Source organism: Phoxinus phoxinus (genome assembly GCF_949152265.1).
Source record: "Phoxinus phoxinus genome assembly, chromosome: 16".
NCBI lineage: Eukaryota > Metazoa > Chordata > Actinopteri > Cypriniformes > Leuciscidae > Phoxinus > Phoxinus phoxinus.
In genome coordinates, this window is record NC_136891.1 from 11,732,063 (window position 1) to 11,748,215 (window position 16,153).

General features: G+C 38.3%; 3 protein-coding genes across 7 annotated transcripts; all 3 read right to left on the reverse strand.

Moving 5' to 3' along the window:
* Nucleotides 1-1,218: 1,218 nt before the first annotated feature.
* On the reverse strand, nucleotides 1,219-4,253 carry kcnf1a (potassium voltage-gated channel, subfamily F, member 1a). 4 transcript variants are annotated; one of them, XM_079584228.1, is made up of 3 exons: nucleotides 3,720-4,253; nucleotides 3,485-3,538; nucleotides 1,219-3,307 (listed from the first exon to the last, which is right to left on the reverse strand). In XM_079584228.1, exons 2-3 carry the CDS (start codon nucleotides 3,513-3,515, stop codon nucleotides 1,821-1,823), a joined length of 1,518 nt encoding a protein of 505 aa, XP_079440354.1. In that variant the 5' UTR covers nucleotides 3,516-3,538; nucleotides 3,720-4,253; the 3' UTR covers nucleotides 1,219-1,820. The 4 variants fall into 4 exon arrangements, with proteins under 4 accessions (XP_079440354.1, XP_079440355.1, XP_079440353.1 ...); XM_079584229.1 differs by having other exon boundaries at nucleotides 3,485-3,542; nucleotides 4,081-4,251; XM_079584227.1 differs by having other exon boundaries at nucleotides 4,081-4,138.
* A 786-nt stretch (nucleotides 4,254-5,039) lies between these two features.
* On the reverse strand, nucleotides 5,040-6,404 carry LOC306983660 (voltage-gated potassium channel regulatory subunit KCNF1-like; the record flags this gene model as incomplete). Its single annotated transcript, XM_079584215.1, has 1 exon — nucleotides 5,040-6,404. One exon carries the CDS (start codon nucleotides 6,402-6,404, stop codon nucleotides 5,040-5,042), a length of 1,365 nt encoding a protein of 454 aa, XP_079440341.1.
* Nucleotides 6,405-8,381: 1,977 nt separating this feature from the next.
* On the reverse strand, nucleotides 8,382-15,869 carry drc1 (dynein regulatory complex subunit 1 homolog (Chlamydomonas)). Of its 2 annotated transcripts, none has more exons than XM_079584790.1 (16): nucleotides 15,617-15,869; nucleotides 15,389-15,476; nucleotides 15,019-15,131; nucleotides 14,682-14,865; nucleotides 14,333-14,470; nucleotides 14,059-14,145; nucleotides 13,800-13,922; nucleotides 13,538-13,677; nucleotides 12,817-12,951; nucleotides 12,394-12,730; nucleotides 9,628-9,717; nucleotides 9,298-9,393; nucleotides 9,086-9,201; nucleotides 8,851-9,003; nucleotides 8,641-8,743; nucleotides 8,382-8,561 (listed from the first exon to the last, which is right to left on the reverse strand). In XM_079584790.1, the coding sequence occupies exons 1-16, from the start codon at nucleotides 15,745-15,747 to the stop codon at nucleotides 8,508-8,510; spliced, it is 2,088 nt and encodes a 695-aa protein (XP_079440916.1). In that variant the 5' UTR covers nucleotides 15,748-15,869; the 3' UTR covers nucleotides 8,382-8,507. The 2 variants fall into 2 exon arrangements, with proteins under 2 accessions (XP_079440916.1, XP_079440917.1); XM_079584791.1 differs by having other exon boundaries at nucleotides 8,497-8,556; nucleotides 15,617-15,847.
* Between the last annotated feature and the right edge of the window lie 284 nt (nucleotides 15,870-16,153).

Sequence of the window (16,153 nt, forward strand, 5' to 3'; positions counted from 1 at the left end):
AAAAATGTAGATGTTACCAGTCACTAGAAAATTTTTACTTGGGGATGTAATTTTTTTTTACAGTGTACTACAAGGGTTTAGACATAATAGTAGCATGCACATTCAGTCACCACAGTAAAAACACATATCTTTTTGCTGGTTTTGCTTTAGTTTTGAAGTATTGCCATTGGTCAAGCTAAATAATAATAGTAATAATAATAATAATTTGAACAATCAGTTGATGTTGTTGTTTACATTTTTTCTCAGTGGCTTTGGTACATTTCTCAGATCAGAATTGAAATTCTCAAAACTACCTGTTCAATCTTCACATCATTGTGTCACTTGTGCACATCAAAAAAGCAGTTTATCATTTTTTTTGAACAAGTTGCAAATGCTTTGGCACATCCATGCAAATGATTATGTACAATTCTCTGCTGTGTCCTACATTATCAATTGCTTATGTCATGTTTATCAAAATGTATTACTGTATAATGGGTCTCTGTTGAATAGTCTCCCCCCCCCCCCCCCCACAACATTTAGGCATTAGTTCATAGCAAGTCTTTACATGCAAAATGGTTGTCAAAATATGTCATAATATATGTCATAATATAGAAGATATTTGTTGCGATGTGGATGAGAATTTGTGGCCCAACAGAGGAACGTCAGGAGGTGTGGAAGACTGCACTGTTATTCCTACATCACTGCATGTACAGTTTTCCCTAAGGAGATTAATATATGTTCACATTTTTTCTTTGTGCTATGTAGTGCTGTCTTTCCCTTTCTGTATTGCAATGACATGGTCTGTCAACAAATTACAAACAGTAAAAGCGTTCATGTGAATCTTATCCAGTCTCTTGCAATCAAACTCCCACATACACTAAGGTGTAACCTACAATTTACAATACAGTAACTGTCATCAAAACTTTAGCCATAGTTTACATCAGAACATCCCTCCAGAGTACACTGTTATATTGACAACATGACTAAGCAATTTGACTGTCTTATCCGTACACAATGACACAAGGACTTGTCATTCACTGACATGTTCATTGACACAGATATTTAGTTTTGAGAGATGAACTAAGGATTTTGAGCAAGAGACTGGCTTTTGCAGGTAATCCATGGTGTTTTGCTTTTTGTACGAATTGTTTTGAGAAATGTACCAAAGCGACAGAAAAACTGTAATACAGAAATAAGTACAACCTCGCTGAGGAGAATGGTTTGATGTGGAAAGAAAAGTAAAACAGATAATCATTTTATTTTGAAGATTAAAGCATGTGTGATTAAAACATGTGTGATGTTTATGATGTTACAGCAATTCAAACAAATGTCATTGTTGTTTAATGCCTCAGAGTACACTACAGTAGTTGCATTATAAAGTCATAGTCCTTCTTTCAGGCTTGTTCAGTTACAGTAAGAGACCAGTCAGATATTACAAGATATTGTCAGAGACAAAGAGTCTTTAATCTTTTGATGTGAATAAGAATGAAATTATTGATTTTTGCTCTTCTTTTTTTTGGGGGCAAATTGTTTTAGTTTGAATTATATGTTATTTACTATTAGCCTATGTTCATTCCTTTTCATTTACTTCTGCATAGTTTTACTTTAATGTTCCTTTTATGTTAATGAATTAATAAATAAGTTGTATTTACCATTAGTAACTAATCATTTATTCTATTATTTTCTGGACAGAGACTTGGAGTTGAGACTTGGACTTGAAGGTTAAATACAAGATAGATAGATAGATAGATAGATAGATAGATAGATAGATAGATAGATAGATATCGAGCTTAGCCCGTTTCCAGGCTGTAATCCCAGCGAACTGTTCATACTTGATTGATCTACTTTTTCTTGCGTTTGTGGGAAGGTTGGACTTTGGACACAGTTGCTGTTTCACCAAGTAACGGGATACATGTGTCACTTTGTGAGGTGCTCACAGCAGCTCTGTTACACACCGAGATGTTGTCAGCCGAAGCCATTTTTCCAGCCTCCGAGACCGAACACTCCTGCGGCGCTTCCTCCTTCGCGCGTAACGCCATGAGTTCGATCTCATGTTTGGCAGCGGTTTCAAGTACGCGCTGCTTACTGTAAACAATGACGAAGTTGTTAATAATCGGGTGGATTGGCAACGCGATGGCTATTACTCCACACAGAAAACTGACCGCGGCGTTACACCTGCCCAGAGTGGTTTTAGGGTAGATGTCTCCATACCCCACAGTAGTCATAGTAATGATGGCCCACCAGAAGGACTGTGGGATGCTGGTGAACATGGTCTCTGGGTGGCTCTGCTCCATTGTGTATCCCAGTGCCGAGAACAGGAAAACCCCCACGCTCATGTACATAAGCAGCAGACCCAGCTCTTTCAAGCTGCTTTTGAGCGCGAAGGTGAGAGTTTGCAGACCGGATGAATGGCGCGCAAGTTTGAAGATGCGCACAATGCGCATGATGCGTAACGCCTGGACTGCCTGCTGGACGTTGGCAAGCTCCATCATAGCAGTGCCCAAATGCGTAAGAATCAAAACTACGTAAAAAGGCATGATAGCTAGAAAATCTACTATATTCATAAAGGAAAACACAAACTGCAATTTGTTCGAAGAGGACACGAGGCGCAAAATATATTCCACGGTGAACCAGATGATGCAAGCCGTTTCGATGGACTCAAAGGTCGGGTGTTCCACCAGGTTTCCCTCGGCATCTTGCACTTGCAGCTCCGGGATGGTGCTCACACACATGACCACTGAGGAGAGCAGGATGAACGCGAACGACACAACAGCGATTGTGCGCGCTGCTAAAGATGACTCAGGTTTCTCCATGAGCTTCCACAGGAACGCTTGGCACCTCTGGCCTCTAGTGACCGTTGCATCACCTTCTAGGTCGTCCAGGATAGTCTTGACCTTCTCTGCTATTTCCGCCAGCTCGGTCTCCACCTCATTTAAACTACTTCTGCAGCATTCATCTAGATACTCCGTGTCGATCACCCAATAGTCCATCTCTCTCATGAAGCACATGGGACAGATTCCTCGCTTCATGTGGATCTCTCCGTAGTTGTACAGCTCTAGGATGCATTTAAAAGCCTCTGGGTCTCTATCGAAATAAAACTCTCGCTTTAAGTCGTCGTAGTCATCGCAGAGAGCAGAAAGGTCTTCTCGTGTGGAATCCGTGGCTCGGTTCACCAGCTCAGCCAAACGCGTCTCGGGATATCGGTTCAGCACGTCCCCGTAGAGAATGTGTTTGACACCACCGATGTTCACAGCAATCTCCGTCTCCTCGCTCGCCTCTGAGCCGTTACAGTCCGCGTAACGAGTCCCCGAGAACGCCCACATGTCATCTACAATCCCGTTTTAAACAAAAACAAAAAATAACAATTTTTAATGTAGAGGACCATAGGTTATAAAAAGTAACATGTCCATTAGAACAATATTCTTGGAGTGACTGGTGCTAGACACTGCCACAAACTTTTTTAAGCTGTGTGATTTTTTGAAAATCAGTTTCCACCATTATTTACCTTTTTTTGACATTCGCCAACAGCAGGGCATAGGCTAAGTTGTCAGAATGAAACCTGCCTTTCAAATGTATAAGACAACAAAAATGACAACAAAACAAAAAGGAAACTTAAATATAACATCATTGTATGTGTAAAAATATATATATATTGTGATTCATATGTTGTATAAATTTATAACATTTAAAATTCAAATGGCAACTTGCCCTGATCTGACAAGTATGGGAAAATAGCCTACCCGAGAGTTGTTTTCACTTGAAATTTCAGGTTGATTGAATTGACTGAATTCACCATATTCCTTGATTATCCAATCCAAAATACGATTAGCATTACAGCCGCGACAACGTACGTACATGTGACAAAGTGACAACTAGTCCCGGTTTCCCCGTAGAAACTAATTTTGCACACTTTAAGATGAAATAGTTTTTATTTAAAAAATGTTGTAAAATGTGTTAAAATAATTCAATAGGCTACATTATTCAATTATATTTAAATCATTAGCCTTTTTTTTTAAAGTGTTTTTCGCATTAATAAGGTCTAGCGCGCTCCACTTTATAAATTATGATCTAACGTAAAGGTTCGGTTGTTATTAAACTTACTTATAATTGGGCCAAAAGCTGTGAAGAAAGTCTCAAAAAGCTTCTGACTTCAGCTGCATGTCCGTGTGGAGAGCTGAGTAAATCCGAAAGAGCGCAACATTGGTGAGAGGAGCAAAACTAAGGTGGTGGTGGTGTGTGTGTGTGTGTGTGTGTGTGTGTGTGTGTGTGTGTGTGTGCGCGCGCGCGCGTGGAGAGAGATATAGCAGGCAGGGAGGGGTGGAGAGAATCATAATTTATGTTTTCTGATTGAAGGACCTGAAAAGTCTGCTACTCATACAGTCATAAAACACAGATATTATATCTGATAGAAGTACATTTCAAAATACTATGGCTTCGACATCTTATGGCATTTACACTTTGTTCAAGTTTTTGCACTTTTACCATTTTATTTATATTATTTTGATTTGAGAGAAATGTTAATTCGCCAGCAAGTAATATTTTATTGTGTCAAACACTGCTTTCTCCACTCAATACAAATGAGTGCACGCTAGAAAACATTTGAAAATGTTCTGCTTGTCGTTTGTGTCAACAGCATTCCCCCAGAATATACGCACACTTCACCTAGATCTATGTTAAAATATCTCCCTCTAGTTTCGAAAAGTTGACACTGCAAGGCAGCAAGTTGTGCCACATGATAAAACTGGCTAGCTTTTGTAGTCCATACGCTGCTCACGTTAATCAAGTGTTACATTTTTTTTTATTTCATCCCAAAATGTCAACATAAAATTTTAACTGCAGTGTTGAGAATATAAAATTTCAGTATGGATAACAAATATCGATTACAACCCTGCGTCATGTTCTTCAGCTGGAGGAAAAATATGCACTTGTTGTCAAAGTGATTTCAAACAAAAGATGGATCACTTAGCCACTGCATAATTTGGTAGATAGACAAATACATACATACATATAAACCACAGTGAACTGTCTATATTGATCGGTTTTATTTCCGAAGTAGTTTATTATTTTGAAGTTGCATCTTTTAGATTTGTCCAGCCCTGCGCTTCATACTTCGTGCGTAACTTTGTGATTTTGATCTCTCGCTTAGCAATGGTTTCAAGTTCATGTTGATTCTTGGAAATCTCGCCGAAAGCCTTAATGATCAGTTGAAGTGGCAACATAATAGTTAAGATGCCACACACAACACTGACAACGGTGATACACCTGCCTAGTATTGTTTTAGGGTACATGTCTCCATAACCCACTGTGGACATGGAACTTACGGCCCACCAGAAGGACTGTGGGATGCTGGTGAACATAGATTCCGGGTGGCTCTCCTCTATTATGTATCCCAACGCCGAGAACAGGAAAATCCCCACGCTCATGTATAGGAAAAGCAGACTCAGCTCTTTCATGCTGCTTTTAAGCGCTATTGCGAGAGTTCGCAGACCCGATGAATGATGCGCAAGTTTGAAGACGCGCGCAATACGCATGACGCGCAACGCAATGCGCGTGACGCGCAACACTCGCGCTGCCTGCTGAACATTTCCATGCTCCAACATGGCAGTATCCAGAATCAACATTAAGTAAAAAGGCATGATGGTTAGAAAGTCTATTATATTCATGAAGGAACTCATAAAACGCAATTTGTTGGAAGAGGCCACGAATCGCAAAATATATTTCACCGTAAACCAGCTGATGCAAGTCGTCTCGATGGAGTCAAGGATCGGGTGTTCCACCAGGTTACCCTCGGCATCTTGCACTTGGAGCTCCGGCATGGTGCTCACACACATGACCACAGTGGAGAGCAGGATAAACGCGACCGACACAATTCCGATTACGCGCGCTGCTAAAGATGACTCTGGTTTCCCAATTAGGTTCCGCAGCGACGCTTGGAACCTCTGGCCTCTAGTGACCGTCACATCCTCTTTCTGGGCGTTCAGAAGGACCTTGACCGTCTCTGCTATTTGCACCAGCATAGTTTCCGCCTCATTTAAATTGCTTTTACAGAGTTCATCTAGATGTTTTACGTCGATTCCCCAAAAGTCCATCTCTCTCTTGAAGTGAATGAGACAGATTCCTCGCTTTATATGAATCTTTCTCTGGTAATAATACAGCTCTAGGATGCATTTAAAAGCCGCTGGGTCCCTATCGAAATAAAACTCTCGCTTTAAATCGTCGTAGTCATCGCAGAGAGCAGAAAGGTCTTCTCGTGTGGAATCCGTGGCTCGGTTCACCAGCTCAGCCAAACGCGTCTCGGGATATCGGTTCAGCACGTCCCCGTAGAGAATGTACTTGACACCACCGATGTTCACAGCAATCTCCGTCTCCTCGCTCGCCTCTGAGCCGTTACAGTCCGCGTAACGAGTCCTCGGGAACTTCCACATTTCAATTGCTAATCCAGAGTTAAAACAAAATGACAGAACTGTAACGTTAGGTTATGAAAAGCAACATGTCAGTGACTAAAAATGTGTTGATATTTTTCAGGGTAACGTTAATGTTAGGTGTATTTTTATTAAAGGCTTTTCAGACAAATTTAAACCATAAAACGATTATGAAGTAACGTTAACGTTACACAATTATTTAGGCAAAAATATAACCCCCCCCCCCCCCCCCCCCCCAAAAAAAAAATAGGCTATCTGAGCTATTGTTTAAACAAAAACTTTAACTTCATGTTTCAAAACCATGTGAACCCGTCATTAATGAACAATAGGCTATAGCCTTTTGACTAATGTCATCTTGACATTAATGAACAATACTAAAGGCAAACTTTTCAGATAAAATTTTGATTAGCTAGTCTGAATGTGAATGTTCAAATTTAAAGGCAGTTATGATAACACTTACTTCTGTTGTCTGTGAAGAAAGTCTCGAAAAAGTGTCAAAGAACGTGTTTTGTTATGCCAGTGCGCTGCTTTTCAACAGTTCTGTTGGTTTTGACCGTTGCGCTCGCGTCTTTTGAAATCCAAGTTTCATATAAAAACATATAGGGTAATGTGTAGAAAGATGTGGGGAGATGACCCCCTTAAGAGCAATGTTAATTTACTTTAAAATTGTTAAATATTTAGATATAAGTTTAGCATGCACAGGATGATGATGTATCAGACAATGTGTTATTAAAGAAATAAAAACAAAATAAAACAACATTTGCACATTTAGTTGCTATAACACAAAATGTAAAATTATACAAATCATTCCAGTGGAATCGCAGAGAAAAGATCCGCCTGAAAGGTACATTTATTCTCTGACGTGTACACAGGCCAATGGATATTTACATATCTGGTTGCCCTTAAAGTCGGCATGCTTAAAGACTGTCACCATAAAACTGTATGATAAAGCCAGGTGCAAAATTCTTTTTTCATTTTGATTACTCACAAGATGGAAAAATATGTTATGGGCGATTTCAGGATATGCTTTCATTACCTAGGAAATCAAAATATACTTTTGCATATACCTATGCATATTTTTGGGATTAAAATGTCACATAAATCAGGCCAGGAATGATTTATTAACAAATCCCTCTGAACATATCTTCAGAATACTGCTAAGTGCATAACTGGAAAGTTTGGTGTACATAGGTGCTACATAGGCTGAAATGTTTCTACTGGAGAATGACAAAAAACTCATTTTGAGAAAAAGGCATTTAAAGATTTGTAATGTAAAAAATCATACTTTTTTAGTGGAAACAACTATTTACTGGCACAATATCTTATCAAATCATTAGCAACAACAATACAAACCACCTAAATCACATCAAAACTTATAAACACAGCATTTATGGCCTTTAACTGAACAGAAAAACAGTCAAAAACACACATAAATGTCAGAGCGCGTCACGTGATGCATCTGAACGAATCACGTTGTCAGAAATTGACATCAGCCAATGAGATTTCGGTTTTAGAGTTAAATGCCTATTTTACTTTCACGATTGGTTGCTGATTAAAAGGAAATTACCATATTTGCATCCAACCGCATTGTACAGAAGAGAGAGCGCGTAGCAGCGCGTTGATTTAGAACGCCAACTTTTGTTGAATTTCGGAGAAATCTACAGACGCAAATAGACAAAGTGTAGTAAAATAAAGACCTAAATGTGTATTTTGGACTTTTTTTTCACCACAAGTCTGAAAGAAGACATGTTATTGAAGACAAATATCCCAAAATCTCAAAATTGACCAGTGAAAAAACCCAGACGTTTTTGCCTGCCGTGTCTCGCCTATCTAGTGTTGAAAAGTGGTAAATGCGGTGCAGTAAATTGTATCACTTGACAAAACTGCCAGTCTCGTTTCCTTTGCAATCCACGCAACGCACTACTACTTACATAGGCCTACTTAGCAATTAATATTTCAAAATAAACATCTTCAGATTCTTGTGTTGAAAATGATTTATTTCTTACTCATACCTTTGAAAAATAAAATCAGTAAAAAACAACAACACTATATGATGGAAAATATGCATTTCAGCACTACAATTTAAATATTCAAGCTCAAGTTATATCACATGGGGAACTGCCTCATTCTGGTGGTCTGGGTCTCTGTCTCAGCACTAGCCTATCAGGAGAAATCAAGTTAGATGATTTGAAGCTAACAGCCAAACTGAAACTTAACATCATGCAACACACTCAGTCACCTTGGAGGATGTATAAAGCTGCAGTAGCTGTCGGAGCTCAGTATTCTGTTGCTGTACATCCTGTGTTTCCACCAGAAGCTCAGCCCTTTCAGTCAGTGCAGTACTGAGGATAAGACATCCTTATTATTACTAATACAGGTTTAAGTCAAATTCAAGGTTTTGATTTGGGCTCTATATGCTGTAATGATTGACTATGAAATGCACACTTACTGGTACTTGTTGAGAGCTGTATCTAGAGCACTCCAGAGCTTGAGTTTGGACTCTGGCATGACATTAGCTATGCTTTCCCAGTACGCTTCATCCTCTGAGTCATCTCTCATTTCCAAACCCAAAACACTGCTCTTCTGCGAGGCCTGGACATCACTAGACACAATAGCATACAGCAGATTTCAGGGAACATGTGTGATGACAGAAACTTTTAGGTTTGAAATGCAAGTGCACTGACTATGGTCTGCAGTATTGGCCAGTAAAATCTTTCAGAGCCACTAGTAGGTCATTAGGATGGATGAGATCAGAGAGTTCTTCAACTGATTCTCCCTGCTCACTGGTTGTCTCCTCTTCCTGACAAAAAGACAAAAGAGAAGTGAAACATGTTTAGTTTTGTGTCCAGAGTGGCACAGTGAGAGGTTGAACTCAGAGGATGGAATCCACTTTTACCTCCATATGTTCCCTTTGCTCTCCGCCATGTTGTGTGTAATTCATAAAGAACTCTGCCATTTTATACGCATCCACCTCGCTCTCAATCCCTATTGCCTGTGTGCATAAAAGACAGAAGAAATCAACTTGGACTGTTTTTTGTCTAATTGAATGGTTCTCTACTTTTTTGACTTCAAGGCCACCATTCGAATGCCCTCCTATCTAAGCTGATGTACCTCTGGCACTTCTGCTGCTCACAAATATAGTGTTAGTTTGATTTTAGCATTTTAAATAAGATTATGTTAATATAACTACATTCAAACAATTTATTACAGGTATAATTGTACTTACCGAGAAAATGGCATCTAGCTTTATAAGGGACTGTTCATTCTTCTCCAGATGAGACAAAAGCTTTAGAAGTTTACTCTCTACGAGGAACCCCTGAGAGAAAAAGAGAAATGATAAGATATCGCAATCGTTTATAAAAAAAAACACATACATTCAATGGTGATTTTTGAAATAGAGGATTTTGAAAAGAAAAACATGTTTGTTGTAGTTTTAAAGGATAGATTATAATCACTTTAAACCATTTATGGTGTCTCCTTACTCCTTAAATCGATGCGTACGGCCGTCTGCCGGAAGCTAGTTATTTTAGTCAATAAAGTTTTATATATGGATATTTTTCTTACACAAACCCATCACTTCACTTCAGTAGGCCTTTATTAACCCCCCTGGACCGCGGGGAGCACTTTTATCATGAGTGGATGCGCTTTGATCGCCTTCCAAAGACAGACAGCCATTCACTCCCATTATAAAGCTTGGAAGAGCCAGGACATTTTTTAATATAACTCCGATTATATTCGTGTAAAAGAAGAATGTCATATACTCCGAATGGCTTCAGGGTGTGTAAATCATGGGCTAATTTTAATTTTTGGGTGAACTATCCCTTTAAAGGGCACCTATTATGGAATTTTGAAATTTACCTTTCATGTAGTGTGTAACATAGATCTAAGTGAACAAAAACATCCTGCAAAGTTTGAAATATGAAAGTGCACTGTATATAAAGTTATTGTCTTTCAAAAGTAAGAGTCGACTCTGAGTCATTTTTATGAATCGTTAGAAGACCGAAGCTTTTTCTCTGACTAGATGACGTCAACTTGTAAAGTTATTTGAATACGATACGCCCACTTATTGCGCTCCAAGGCCAGCAGGGAAACGTCATGGCGACGAGACGCTGTGTTCTGAAGTGCGACTCAAAAGCCAACTTTTTTCATCTTCCCAAGATGGAGCATTTGAAGACTAAGTGGCTTCATACAACTATACCACAGAAGTATAGTCCGAGCCTTGTGCTTTGTTCGCGCCATTTTGAAGACGATTGCTTTTTAAATGCAATCAAACTTGGATTCGCGAGCCGGCTGATATTGAAGGAAGGTTCAGTTCCAAGTGTATTTGCATCAGCTTCCTCCTCCGTATCACAACCTGTAAGTGTTATTAATAATTGTTGCTTTTATGTTTTATGTAGCATGCTTAATAATTATCTTGTTTGTTGTGTAAGCACCGTTTAACTTCTAGGTCTTCAATGGCAATTGTATTGAGATATGTGAAGTGTTTGTCGTTGTTTTCGGAGTTGTCTAAAGAATAGAGTAATACCTCGTAGTAACGTAACTGCTTTTTTTTTTGTGTGTTAAACAATAAGTATTATCTCTGTAAACACTGCTGGGTCATCTGACCAATCAACGCAGATTAGCGTCGCGCAAAGGAGGGGTTTGGAAAACGAGTCATTGAACGATTCATTTGGGAGTCGGTGAGCAAATCAGGTAAAAATAAATGCATATTATACGACAACAAAAGTGTTTTTTGACATTGCATGCACGTAAAACTGTTGTTGGGGACTCCCTAAACAACATTAGGAACATTTTAAATGTCATAATAGGTGCCCTTTAAGAACTAAAACCTTTAGTACACATCAGTCTTATACAAAATTGGACCCGATTGACTTCACAATATGGACAAAACATAATAAATATCATAACATTAAGTTTAAACATAAAATATCTTCTTTTGTGTTCCATACAAGAATGAAAGTCATACAGGTTTGGAATTACATGAGGGTGACCAAATTAAAATTACCATGAAATTAAAATGGATCATTCTTATTTCGTTATGGAATATTGGAGTATTTATTATTAACGATTTATCCGTGCACAACATTAATTCTTTTTTAATTCATATGCGCATAATCTTGAATCAAAAATAACTTCCCCTCCCTCTTGCAACAACATCTCTTTTTTATTTTTTTTATTTAACAGACAACATGCAGACCAAAATAGTGCCGTAACGAACAATCAAGTAATTCCATAATTCCAGAAGTGAAATAAAAGTGTGTAAATGTATCTGTGTGTGAGTGTGTGTGTGTGTGTGTGTATAAGTAAAGTAACCATTTATTATTTATTACCATCTTCATTACCATCACCACCACCACTCCTCACCATCATACTGCCAACATTGTATTAGTCAAATTTTATTCCTATTTTCATTTCTATCTTTGCCATTGTCAGCACTCTACAAATCAATTTTTAGATAGTAAGATAATAATAAAAGATAATATAATAAGATAATGGATAACCCTCCCCCACATCTCTTCAGTCCCTATTTTCTCCCATACTTTTCTTTCTTTCTCTTTCTCTTTCTTTCCTCCTTTTCTTTTTTATTTGTATGTTATGTGTAGTGTCTAAGGTGCATTAAATGAAGGGGTACAGTGTGTGAACAAAATCTCTTTTCTTATCAGATAACGTGTTTACTGGTGCGAGGGTGGGACAACCTGTCACTCACATGACATCACAGCAATAGCAAACCAACGATCCAATCATTTCCCCATGGACAAAATCAAGTCCTGTCCTACATTTTTTCTTGCTCAAGAAGCCGTTTCACTCTCATATATACAGTATACAATAGGGAAGACAAGACTGTCGCAACTTGTGCTTCATGCCAACTTTGAGGCCATGATATGATCCTGTATTGTAGGATATGCAATATATGTTTTAACAGACATTTTTCAAGATTTCAAGACAGCCAAAAGTGTCTTAACTAAAGAATCAGCAACAAACACACACTCACCATTTCATCACATAGCAGCTCCAGAATTCTTTTCACTGTTCTCCTGTTAACTCCACCTCCAGTGTTCTCCAGGCCCTCAGATTCCTCCAGTAAATGTCTTCTTGTATCATCTTGCAGGATATCTGCAGCAGTCTGTGTGGCCGTCCGGATGGTCTGCTGTTTGATCGGGCCAGAGCGCTCCATGAAGGGGACCAGAGGAGACACCCAAGGCAGACCCAACTGCTGCTCGTGAATAATTCGGTCAGTCTCCAGTGCCCTGTGTGCCAGGGCCTTAACCTCATCTTCACATATCAACCATAACTTCTCGAAATGCTCGGCATCGAGCGCTGCAAAGTGCCTGTCCACACACACAAACACAAGGAAGGTCCAGGGACTGACTGTCAGAATGTGTTTCTAGATCATGATGTGAGTAAGTTTGCTCACCTTGCTTTCTTCTGCATGTCTCTGTACTGCTGTTTGATGCGGGCATAGTCATTGCTCAGTGACTGGTTTTCTGCTTTTGACTGCTTCTCCTGATTGCCGCATTTAGACTTTAGGTTGTTAAGAACATCCTGCATTCTGAAAAATTCAGATAAGTTCTAAATACAAGTCAAGAATACTACTCATCAGTATTCTTGACTCTTTTCCTGCAATAGGGTGAGATTACCAGAATCAGTTATTATGGGTCTAATTTTTCGTTCTATCAAAAAGTGTTTTGCCTTGGGTGGTATGTTTTATTCAAGTCAAAAAAATATTTATTTGATGAAAAATACAGTGAAATCAGTAATATTTTGAATTTATTCCTGGGATGGCAAAGCCAAAATTTCATCATCATTACTCCAGTCTTCAGTGTCACATGATCCTTCAGAAAACATTCTAATATGCTAATTTGGTGCTTAAGAAGCATTTCTTCTTATTATCAATGTTGAAAACTGTTTGTTCTGCTTAAACTATGATACTTTTTATGATTCTTTGAAAAATAGAACAGCATTTATTTGGCATTCATTTTTTGTAACGATGTAAAGTTCTTTACTAGCACTAAAGTAAAGTGACAGTGACTTGATTACACACAAAATGGATTTAAACAAACACAACAAAAAATTATGTCTGACCCCAAACTTTTGAATGGTAGTGTTCTAAGATTAACCTGTAAAACTTTTAATACCTAATGATTTTCCTCTTCATTTGGGATTTTAAAATGGTGTTCTCTTCCTCTCTTTTCTTTAGCACCTCAAAATTGTAATGGAGTTTTTCTTCTTTCACATGGCAGTCGAACTTCACTTGTTGTACCTTCTTCCTTAAATCCTGCACACACACAGATACACACAAAATTGTAAAAAGTTTTAATTGTACCTATAGCATTACTGAATCTAGTAACATTCTTATTCTCGTAGTTATTCTTGTCATTACATCCATATCAAATTCACCTGTACTTCTGTATCCAAACTGATTTTGTCTATGTTGTATTCTTCAGCTGTCTGAACCCTTAGTTTCTGCAGCAAGTCCTCATACTCCTCAAGGAGATTTAAACCTTTCATCATGTTCCTCAGCTGCAGAGAAAGATGCATATGTTGTCTAAAAGGTTTCAATCAAAGGTATTTACATTCATATTGGTTTCAATCAATAGAACGTATCCCTGATTTACTCCCTTGTGCACGTGTGTGTTACATATGTTACATGCTGTACCTCTTTCTCACTACGTTCCTTCATCTGATGCTCCCATTTCTTCCTGTTTTTGGTTAGCAACGTTCTCCTCTCCTCATCAAACGAGTTCTTTAATGTTCACAGAAAAGAAATGGTATATGACTGAAAATAGTATGCATTCATATTTATTCCATTACGTATGTTGTAATTGCTTGTTCATTATTCAACCAAACATATCAGAAGAACATTATGAAGGATGGAATAAAGATTTGTATATGCAAAAATGGCCTCCAGCCTGCAGGGGGCCGTACTACACCTCAATCAGCTGCAGGTCCTCCCGGTATGACTTTTTTAGACTTGAGACCTGTTCTTCCATCCTCTCAGTCAGCAGGTCTATGTCATTAACCTGCCTTTTCAGGTCCTTCACATAGCGATCATCACTTGCCTTCAGCTCCTACACACACACACACACACACACACACACACACACACACACACACACACACACACACACACACACACACACACACACACACACACACACACACACACACACACACACACACACACACACACACACACACACACACACACTCTTAATTACTCCTGATTTTGAGCCTATGTTTCTTGATGCATTTGTTGCACGTTGAAGTGTGTGTGTTCACCTGCTGTAGCTCACTGATCAGTTTATTCTTGTCAGCTGTAATCTGCTCACAGAGTTGTTGCTGGTTGTTCAGAGCATCTCTCAGATCTAGCGGGGTCTGTTTCATTTTAGCATCTGTCCATTTGCGAGTGATCTCCTCAAACTTTTCCTGACTGGATTTGGCCTCGTTTTCCAAAATTTCTCTCCTTCACAGAATCAAATGATTTTTATTGTGAATATAAATGTCACAGAGGTACAATTTCAAAGGCTTATTGTCATATTGTTTGTTTCTCCCAGTGTAAAATAATTTTAGTGATATTGTCTATGGAGACAAAAAAAAAGTATTTTATTGCATGTACCTCAGTCGACAGGCCTCCTCTTGTTCTTTTCTCCTGTCAGACTCCCTGGCGTCTGCAGCTACCTGAATGTTGGTCACCATCTCTAGACCATCACTTTTTAATTTTGCCATGTGCTGCAAAAAAGAGGAGAGGACAGTATCCTGAAAACCTGATCAATCTCTTACACTATGTGCACACAATATTCGGTACTACAGTATTTCAAATCTACAATAGGCCTACTCTTGATATTTCTTAATCATCCCACAGTTAGGCTATTGCATTTTTGGATGATAATGCCAATTATCTGAACAGACCATCGTTAAACAGAATATTGCAATATATATAATATTATATACATTATTTTGTCCTTCTATTAAATATATATATTGACCCTTTCCCTTTGCTCCACTTCCTTCTGACTTTTCCGTGTTTCTTCTTTAATATCCTCCTTTCCCTGGGAATCTTCACCAAGCAGTTGGCTGCAAAAAAATAAAATAAATACAATACGTCATTAAACCAGAATAAGTAACTTAATCTTAGAAGTAGATGTTTATTACTAACTATTGAAAATACTTGAGCAAATGAATGAGATGAATGTCTAACATTAACTTAACGCTACCGTGTTTTGGCCTCATTTCGTGCGGCTATGCGGATGCGACGGGCTGTTATTCTCTCCTCTTGGTTTGTAGACTCAACAGATGGCCCAGGTTCGTCTGCCTCATCCCCTGCAAAAAGTTCGGGTTGGTGCATGTTCAGCTGCTTTAATAACCACTAGTAAATAAATTAAAACACGAAGAGAGGGTGAAAGAGAGAAGACTGCGATGAATGGGCCAGTATTGTTTACAATAGCGTTGCTATGATACAGCGGAAGTGGCTGCAACACATTAACTCACATGCTAAAATTAAGTGCAGTTGAGTAAACTTAACTAACATGTTCTATTCCAAAAATATGGGAGAAAAATATCTGGGAGAATATATTTAAAACTCTACACCCCAATGCCTACTTTTTTATATTTTTTCATCATTTATGAATATGTATTGTATTATTGTGAATATTTATAATTATATAAAATTGTTATGATTTTTTTTTAATCATTTATGAAACTTAATATTAAAATGTTGTGTATATGTAGTAGGTGTGTATATATGTATACAT

What these genes read in the sequence shown, in the direction of transcription:
- kcnf1a (XM_079584228.1), bottom strand. Translation starts at nt 3,515, where the DNA reads ATGCCCTGCTGTTGGCGAATGTCAAAAAAAG. An exon ending in TTGGCGAATGTCAAAAAAAG is followed by an intron (nt 3,308 to 3,484) that starts GTAAATAATGGT and finishes ACGGGATTGTAG; the next exon opens with ATGACATGTGGGCGTTCTCG.
- drc1 (XM_079584790.1), bottom strand. Translation starts at nt 15,747, where the DNA reads ATGCACCAACCCGAACTTTTTGCAGGGGATGAGGCAGACGAACCTGGG. An exon ending in AGGAACGTAGTGAGAAAGAG is followed by an intron (nt 13,923 to 14,058) that starts GTACAGCATGTA and finishes CTTTCTCTGCAG; the next exon opens with CTGAGGAACATGATGAAAGG. An exon ending in ACAGCTCTCAACAAGTACCA is followed by an intron (nt 8,744 to 8,850) that starts GTAAGTGTGCAT and finishes TCTTATCCTCAG; the next exon opens with TACTGCACTGACTGAAAGGG.